This window comes from Octopus bimaculoides, chromosome 2 (assembly GCF_001194135.2).
Source record: "Octopus bimaculoides isolate UCB-OBI-ISO-001 chromosome 2, ASM119413v2, whole genome shotgun sequence".
In the NCBI taxonomy this organism is placed as follows: domain Eukaryota; kingdom Metazoa; phylum Mollusca; class Cephalopoda; order Octopoda; family Octopodidae; genus Octopus; species Octopus bimaculoides.
Window position 1 is genome coordinate 94,170,628 of NC_068982.1, and position 9,998 is coordinate 94,180,625.

The 9,998-nt window shown below is 38.3% G+C and overlaps 1 protein-coding gene across 1 annotated transcript in view; it reads right to left on the minus strand.

The window, feature by feature from the left end:
- The window catches only part of LOC106883370 (uncharacterized), a 232,528-nt gene that overhangs the window by 17,247 nt on the left and 205,283 nt on the right, over nucleotides 1-9,998 (minus strand). Inside the window, exon 6 of the mRNA XM_014934362.2 lies at nucleotides 2,418-4,885. Coding sequence (XP_014789848.1) covers nucleotides 2,418-4,885 — 2,468 coding nt within the window. The remainder of the gene's footprint in view (nucleotides 1-2,417; nucleotides 4,886-9,998) is intronic.

A 9,998-nucleotide genomic window follows, 5' to 3' on the forward strand; every position in this document is an offset into this window, starting at 1 on the left:
TATATATATCATCGTGCAGCGTGAACAATTCTAGAAACATCTCTGCTAGATAAACGTTTAAGTTTAAACTGTACATGAATTGAAAAAAAAACGTAAGCTATCGATTAAACTGCTGTGTGTGCAAGTAAGTGACATCTATGCAGCTGTCCAGTTTCTACTGGGCACTCGACAGTGATATTCCATCGTACATTAGCTAATAAATGTATCACAGATCTAACTATCAACCGGGGTTGTTTTGGCTTGTATATTTTCTTTTGGATGAAGAATAGAACGCCTCCAGTTTGCTCTTTAAAAACATAGCATTAAATCTTCTGATTGTCAATAAAATTTTGTCTGATTTTTCTAAAGTCTTACATGAAGAGATGGAGGGGGAATAAATTGGAATGTCCACTTCTTAGTAAATGTTATTGTTGTTTAGTACCAGTCAGCTCTGGTTTGGAAGTTCTTTGTCCGATGGTGATCCACCCATAAAGATTTCTTTCTGACTGGTCCTTCTTTTCTAGATATTGTATGGCGCGATTTGAAGGCGTTTTGACAGAATTATATATACCTGGAGAATGTTTAGCGACAATAGGTCATACATGCATACACACACACACATACAGGGTGTGATGGGTAAATTGTCGCCATTTTATATTTTTAAATTCACGCATGTGCATTATTTGTTTTTGATTTTGAAGACTACACAGTATAGTAGGGTCAGTTGGGCACTGTCTCTGAGAAAAACAACACCATAATGCAATTTACTCAGTCAGAAATTTGGAAATGACATGCTGTACTGTTTGACATTCGTGCCGGAAGCTCCAATACAAACAATACAAATGGATGGTGAACTCACAGAACAACCGTTGGCTTGCCGCGTTCCCAAAACATGGACCGCGAGTGATAAAAATCAAACATCTTGTCAACGTCATGGTGTGTTCGGAGTGACCACTAGTGGTGGCGACGTTATGCCTCCATTCATCTTCTTACACAACCTCAGACTTAACACGGAGGCCTATATCAAGTGCCCGGAGAAGGTAGTGCAGCCCTGGACCAAGAGTGTGACTGCTGGAAGACCCTATGTCTGGAAACAGGAATCTGCATCCTGCCACACAAGCAGAAGAACCTAGTCATAGCTTTCAGACAATTTCTGCGACCACATCACCATTAACATCTGACCGTCTGACTGCAAATACTTCTCATCATTTGGGTACGAAGTCGGGTCGGCCTCTGTATTGCCTCGTTTACATTTAGCAACTTTTATTTATGCAGACTTCACCACCAGAATTAGCCCGTTAGACATCCTTCTTATCAAAGACGTATTTTGGTACGGGATGTGCAGTATTTTCTCTGGGTCCGTGCACTCTGAGGTGATAGATTTAATCTGTTAAAAACACCACAAGACTCTTAGATACCTTTAACAGAGTTCACTATCTTGTAGGTATTCAGGCCATGTTTGTGGCTTGAATGTAACGCCAGCCCTTCCTATCACTGGATTTGAAGGTCCTAGTAAATTAGTCCTTACTAATTTTACTTGGTAAAATAATTTGAATTTTTTGTGACTCTTAAAATGTAACTGTATATAGTATGTCTGTTTCTTTACGTTATCATTTTTCCAAACTTGCCATTGTGTTTTAAAACACTTGGAGTGGTAATGTTTTCATTCCTACTACCATTACGTCTAGCATTTCAAATAATGTTCTCAAATTTTGACATAAGGCCAGTATTTCTTTCATGGTTAGCGGGTTATTTGATTACATTATCCCAAGTGCTCATTTTGTACTTACCTTTATCGACACTGAAAAGAGAAAAGACAAAATTTACCTCGGAAGGATTTGAGCTCAGAACTTAAAAGAACCGAACGAAATGCCAGAAAGCATTTTTGCTTGAAGCGCTCATGATTCTGCCACCTCGTTGCCAGCTCATCGTTTTTAGTACAAGAAATAATTTAAATGGCCAGTGTACGAAAATATGTCGACGGTTCAAAAAGAAAGGTTAAGACGATTCTATATTTCCAGCCCAATCACTGAATACTACGAAGTCCGTTCCGTTTGTTGGTTAAAAGTTCTAATTTATCAAGTATTCTTAGACGGAATTTCCTTCCAAGTTGAGTTTGTGAAACGTGACCATTCAAGGCAAACAACCGTAATAATAAAATACAGTATCACGTACCACCACCACCACCACCACCACCACCAACAACAACAACAACAACAACAACACCACCACAAAGAACAACAATGGCACAACAACAACAATATGACAATAATAATAACTAGTAGTAAGAGGAGAGGAAACTGGAAGAGGAAAATAAAGTTAATAAAGTTAATTAAAACTGTAATATGCAAACAAATATAACGAGGAGCAGTAATTTAAAAATGAGAAAAAGTATGTTCATTTTATCCTTTAAATAAAAGATATTTTTTAAAACTTACGACCGTGAAGATTCTAAGGGATTCTGGTAAAAATGGTTGGCTTTACAGCACTTCTGTTGTTTTATTTCCACCATTTCTGACGAAGGTCGAGTCTTTAATGAAGCTCCTCCCATTTTGATGTGATGTCTAGCACTCGTGGGAAGGGAGGCTGTTAAAGACGAAGTTGATGCGAATTCAAACATTAATGTATCAGTACCATTCTCTTCCAGTGATCTTTCGATAACCTCTGTCTCTAAATGTGTTTGTGCTGCAGCATCATGTTGTCTGCATTCAAGTATTTCTTTTCCACCCTGAAAATATTTGTTGTAATTTTCTTCATAAAGATCCAACTGTGATGTCTGAGCAGCAGCGTCTTGCTTAAATGACCTATGTTTTCCTCTGTCTTCTTCTATCGCCATGTAGAACCCAGTAGGTAATGTAGCGGTATCGTGATAATTCCTGTCAATAGTATTATAATTCTCTTGATGCATTGAAGTCTCTGTTATCGTCATTTTTGGTCTTGATTTCGTGTGTGATGTCTCCGTTGATGCCTCTATTGGTATTGCTACCGCAAAGTTAGTTGTTGGCGATGTCTTCGTAGGAGACCCGACTTGTACTTCACAGCTGGACGATCGTATGAAACTGTTATGGTTGCGAGATTTGGGAATTTCTTCACGACTTGACACTTTTGAGGATTCAGTTTCATCTAAATTTGTTTGTTTCATACTGCAGCTACTGTATGTTTCCTCTTCATCCATGTATATCCTCCTATTCATCATCGTGCTTTCCCTTGCCGTCATTGCTGGGAATTGGTCACTGGCAGTTGATTCAAAGTATTCATTGCCGTTTTGTTGCTTTTTAAACATGATACTCTCCTTATGAGTAACTTCCGAAATCGGGGGCGATTGAAAAGGATGTTCAGTTACTAAACTTAAATTTTCTGGGTATAGTTGGTGCATGTCATTCTCGATATTTGATGGTGGCAGATTCTTTCTAGGGGCTGAAGTGTTATCAGACGAAGGCCTAAGGCCACCATAGGGATTAGTTAATCTGTTCATAACAAGCCGATTAGGTTTTGGTGGTGAAGCAACAGAGCGTGTTGACTTGCTGATAGGTATTCGGCTTCCCTTTGTGTTTATTACATGGCTTGTCTTACAAGGCACTTCTGGTTTATTTATTGGTGACTTATTTCCTTCTGATTGAAGTCCACTTGTTTGACTTACTCGTTTTGGTGTTTGAACAGGACTAATTGGTACACTTGTCGACATCCTAGTATTTTTAAGTGGAGCAGCTTCTGGATAAGGCAATTTTTTTAGTAGTTGTTTGTTACTTAATATTACTGGCTCTTGTATAGGTTTTGTTACAATTCCTCTAGATACTCTGGCGTCTGATATATTTCGGAATGGTATTGAACTAGGTGAATCAGAACTAAAATGCCTATTCGGGCTTACAGTTAAATATTGCTTATCATTGGGTGAATGATGAAATGATTTCGTTTTCGGAAAATCTTCAGAAACTAATTCCGGACTGTTTTCTAATTTACCTTTCAAAATTGTTTGTTTCAATGGAGTTGGCGGTGTAAAGCTCCCTGCTTTACTTGATATATCTGAAACAAGGCTGTTTTCAGAGTGTGTGCCAGGCCTTTTAATTTTTAGAGAGTTTTCGTTACTTTGAATAATTGCATTTTTTGCTAGCTTGTCAACGGAAGTTCTAGTTTGAGGTTTCGGTCTAACTTTTACCACTTGTTCTTTTTTCCTAATATATGGAGAGTTGACTTGGTTTTGATTGCTATTTATATTAAATTTATTTTCCTCGATTGGAATTGTATCTGAACTGGAAAATTTATCATGCATGTTAGCCGAATAAAACTCTTCCTCTTCATACGTACATTGCTGAAGCGCTTTATTATTGCACTTTTCTTGTAACAAAGGACTATCGGTTGCTTTCAGCATTGATTTTGGTGAGTTTCTTGCATCTTGGTTTGATCTGCGATATAACGGGATTGGGTGAAATGGTTTTATGATGTTTTCATTGCTATTTGAAAGACTGGATGCAATCGATGCTGCAGATATAGGATATTTCTCGTATGTATTCATATTTTCCTTATGTCCAATTGTGGGTTCTCCTTTTTCTTGGATTGTAGTATATCTTAATTTTCTTTCATTCCAACTGTTAGTATGAGGACTGCTATCACTTTGTTTTACATTGTCTGTTTTACTAACCTCTTCGACTTTATTCTTCTCTGGTGTATTACTTTTGATTAATCTTTCTTGCTTTGTCATTTCAGATTTTTGGTTACTCAAATTCGGATCTCGTCGATCAGTTTCAAAGAATCTATTTTCCACTGTAACAGGACTTGTGCTAACACTAGCATCAGATGTCACACTGCTTGCAGTTGTTACACATATTTCTTGACTTGATGCCAAACTGGAGCTTTCTGGACTGTCATTCGAACTTGATGAATTGCTGATTGTATTTACATTTGAACACTGAACAAAAGAAAAGAAAAATAGACCATAAATATTGTACATAGTATTATTGATCTAATATTTTTATTTATATATAATTGCACATGACACACCTCTGTAACTTGCTCGTTATTATGGAAGTTTCATTTCAAATAAACTTGACACCTCTGAACCTTTATCTTAGCAGTGCTTTTATGTGGCGGCTTTGTTGCTGTCATTTAATATATCATCGTTTATTATTATTATTATTATTATTATTATTATTATTATTATTATTATGAAAGACTCTCGGATAGTTTTTAATTACTGATTGTTCTTTACTTAAAAGCAGGCAATAACAAATCACCAAAGGTTACAAGTAGTGCCTTCTCCTGTGACTCAAAGAGACAATACTCTCCTTAGAATGCGAGCTGTACCCAACAACGCTGTCTTCTGGATCACTTCAATCCTGACAGCAGCTCCAATATTCTTAGTATGTTTTACAAAGCTCTTGGAAACTGCTCTTAATGCTCCAATTACTACCGGTATCACCTATACTTTCCTCATAACCCATAACTTTCCTATCTCGCCCCGCAATGGCTGGTATTTCTCACACATTTTTGTTTCCTTACATTTCACCCTCGAATCGCCTGGTATTGTAACATCTATTATCTTTGCTTCTTTTCCTCTTTATCACGATATCTGGCCGTCTGTATATTAAAATCCCAGAGTATTTTGTAATGTACGCTTTCCATTACTCCCTCTGGCTTGTGTTCATACTATTGTTCGGCTCTCTCTAGGTTTGCTTTACCGCACAACAGCCAGTGGACACATCTGGCCACATTGTCGTGTCGCCTTTTGTATTCGCGTTGTGGGAGCTAACGACACTCACTGACAATATGGCTTATACTTTCTCTCTTCTCAGAGCACATCCTACACTCTGGCGAGTCAGTGTTTTTACCAATGGGATATTTGGAATAGTTTGTTCTGAGAGCTTGAACTTGAGCGCTGCACACTAATGCCTCAGTGCGCCCTTTTGAGCCTCCTTTCTTCAGCCATTGCCAGGCACTATTCCAATTAATCTCATCTTTATTCTTCAAGAACTGACTGCATTTTCTTGTCCTGCCAAATTTTCTCCATCTGCTCTCTCTGGTCTTTCTTAAATCGTGTTGGATACAAGGCTTCGTTCACTTTTAGGTTCCCTGCATTTTCACTACTTCAATAATTTCTTCTTTACTCCTCTTGACATACCAAGCCAGGCTATTCCCCTCTTCCCTTACACGACCTTCACAACACACCAATCCCCGACCTCCTTCTTCCCTCTTTACATACACTCTTAACACATCACTCTTGAGGAGTAGTTCCTTGCTCATTGTTATTATTATTATTATTATTATTATTATTATTATTATTATTATTATTATTATTATTATTATTTGTTTGGAAAGAGAGGACTCTTGTTCGTGGTTTAAAATGTGTTGTATTAATGGCTTGACGGCAGATTCTCCTTTCAAGGGCGAATTTCGAGTTTCAAAATTTGAAATTTAATAGTTAAATACAAAGAATAACAATACAGCTTCCCAAATCGAGGCAACTGAAAGCTGTTGGAACAGCCAATATGACACTATTTTCCCACCACTAATTGCTATGGCCGAGAGACAAATCACAGATAACAACAACAGTAGCAAAAGTTGCAGCATGAGGGATGAGCAGAATAAAATTAGAAATCACATGAGCTCGACCGCTTCTACTGTCCCCACCAAAACAAACATTAATACAACGAAAACAGCGGTCATTCTTATTTCTAAACAAAAGGGAACGGCTTGCACAAGTGTGTCATACAATACAGACGTGTCAGAAAAAAACAAAACGTTCAGGAACGCCAATGTACACTTAAAAATATGACAGAATAATATTTCTAAACACGCAAGAGGAAATACAGGAAGACACTAAAAGACTATTAAATACAAATGTATTTCAGCAAAAAACAGGAGACTGGAGTGAGCGACGCAGGCCCAAGTCGAAGAATGCCTAAGAGTACTCTGGTAGATGAAAACATGTCGCCAGTGGGTGATGCTTTGGTAGAGTTGAGGTGAAATTTCCAACTGAAGGAAAACCAAAGAAAGTGCAAGAAAACCCTTCAAAAGTGAGGAATTATTGCTAATTCCGACATACTTCGGTTGGAGGGTGTTTAAAATAAAAGTAGCTGAGGTACCATCCCAAGTGGACATCGCTTTGCTGGTGGTAACCGTATTGTACGGCATATGTAAAAAAAAAAAAACTACAATTCTTAAAGTGCGCAGAATGGGAAAGGAAATTTGATCTAGCACAGGAATAGAATTATGGAAACACGCCGATCCGGTCAGTAACGAAGACATACCTGATCTGATCGACCGCCATAATATTACACAGCTATTCGTACCAGTCGACGGCAGAAAGACGAGATGCCGTATGTTGGCGAGACAATTCACTTAACGGATTTCTCTCCCATGCATGGAAAATGGAAATCCCCGCTGCTATGGACATCTATAACACAACAACAGCACCAAAAGCAACAGTAGCATCACCACCATCACCACCAACTGTACCAACACCAACAACAACAGTGTCAAGAGCAGCAGCATCCAAAACAGGAACAGCATCAACAGAAGGGGAAGTAGGAGAGATTCATTCAACAGCATCAGCAACAAGCGCCGGTACCACACCGGAGGAAGACAATAACAACACCTGCACTTTCGTAACCGAAAGAAGCTTCTCCAATGTCAGTCAACCAAACCATCAGCTTAGAAATGTGCTTATATGCAGATATATTTCTCTCCATTGCCACTAATTTTTTCCGACTGTGAAAACTCGTCTAGAGAGGAAATCAGTTTGGGAAAACCACGAGAATGGATCCTAGTGAAAGTGTAAAGAAAAAAATTACGAAATGAAAAGCATCGTACAAGACTGAAAATGAAGTAGTTAGAGGAAACACAGAAAACAACAATCCATCACACACCTACATACACTACACCAAAGCAATTACAAACATCTTCAACACTAGAAACACCACTAATATTACAAACACTTCAACAAACGAAAACACTTGGAATTGAAATCAATATGAACAGCACTCCCAAGCGATCATCAATTACACGGCCATAGACACAAACAAGAATATAAGCATATTCAAAAATACACAAACATTACTCTAAATAAGCATATCTCACCCTCTCATAGCACCCCTATTCACATAAAAATTATAAAAGAAGCAACTTACAATAAGCTGAAAGCGAAGTATTCTAATGAAATGGGAGCTCTTCCTGAGAACATAAACAGAAGACCACAAAAAATGTTTATCGATGCAAAAGGATAGCCAGAAGTCCAGCACATCTGTTTCTCCGCAGAAATAGGGTAAGCGATTCTCTTCAATCACCTTCTCTCTCTCACAAACAAAGTCTTGCTCAGAGTACGTAGTGTAGATGCACGTGGACTGGAGTCACCTTGGACAGAAGGTCACATACGCAACGACCTCAGGTAACTAAGTATAGTTTTAGCTATCAGTGAGACCAGATTCTACAATCTACAAGCTTTCATGCCCATTTCGGTGGATATGAGATTTATTTATCTCCCTGTCAACCAGAAATGGGGTGGAACTGTGGTGTTGTTCCGGAAAGGTTCGGATCTCAAGTTAAGGTCTATCGTCGTGACCCAGAATGTAAGTTGGGGATCCTGGATGGGAACAGTAGCGACGGGGGTGCTTTCAGACAGGTGGCTGTTTATGCTCTAACAAGAGAAAACAGCTAGATTTCTTCAGACGCCTGGAGGTTATACTGGGAAGGTTTCGACCATTAGTGCTAATAGGACTCACGTTTAAATTGTGTGGGACCAGTGTTAGAAGAGTGGGGTGAAAAAGTCTCGCATACCTGATCAGAAGTTTTTACCTGTCCGAGAGTTACCGACTGGATTTCTTGCATCTGCCAGTTTGGACATGGATAAACCGCATCGACCCCGAAAGAATAAAAGGCAAAGACGTCCTCAGCAGAATTTGACCGCAGAAGGTAAAGACGGAAGAAACGCCCATCCTGCTCAAAAAGTCCCTGAATAAGGCTTGTTTAAAGATGGTGAACGAAACACTCATGTTTCTAGAGGTGAGTTATTCAAATACCAAATAAATCCTCTCAATGCATGGCCATGATGCTCCCCCACTACTCCTTCAAGCGATCAGAGATGCACATATCGTCAGTAACTAAGGGACACGTTCTACTGGTTATGGTCAAACAACTGACAAGCATATGTGTGGTGAGCAAAATATTTGCTGTAGCCCATCTTCTATTTTATTATGATTATTACTATTATTCAGTAGTCTTATTTCTATCACGTGATTTCACTGCACTACCGCGCGCAGCTCTGTGTGCTTTGGCTATGTACTGTGGTTTGTTTCTTCCGTTCAGCTCTGCATTGAGTATTGCCCTTACCTTGCGATAACTTTCTTTTCTGATCTTTTCTCTCATCATTGAATGTTTGATTCCATCTGGCTCCTTGATAACATTCTGTTGGTTAAGATTAACGTTGGTTGTTTCTATAATTTTCCCTCTGTTATTTTGCGCATTTATCTAGGCCTAATTCCATCCTGATGTCATCACTGAACCGTTTTACAATTTCTAGTAAGCCATGTAGTTGTGACCTTTTTGCAAAGAGCTTTAAATCATTTATGTAAAAGAGATGATTTATATTTTTACAAAAATTTTATAACCATATTGTACATCATCGAGCAATTAGGAAGAGGTATTAAGATTACACAAATGAGGAATGGTGATAGTCACCTTGGAAAATGCCACATGAAATTCTCACATTATTATTATTATTATTATTATTATTCAGTAGTTTTATTTTTATAACGTGCTTTCACTTCACTACCGAGCGCAGCTCTGTGCGCCTTGGGTATGTGCTGTGGTTTGCTGTGGTGCTCTTATGTTTACTGTATTGAAAGTGTTTTGCGTAGGATGTGTGCAGTACCCAGTAGTGCAATTTTCTGTATGTTATATATATATGTAAGTCCTGCTATTTTTGTTATGTATTTGTCTGAATATTTTTTTATTATACCTAAGGCACCTACTATGATAGGAATTGTTTCTGTTTTTAGATTCCACATTCGAGTTATCTCTATTTCCAG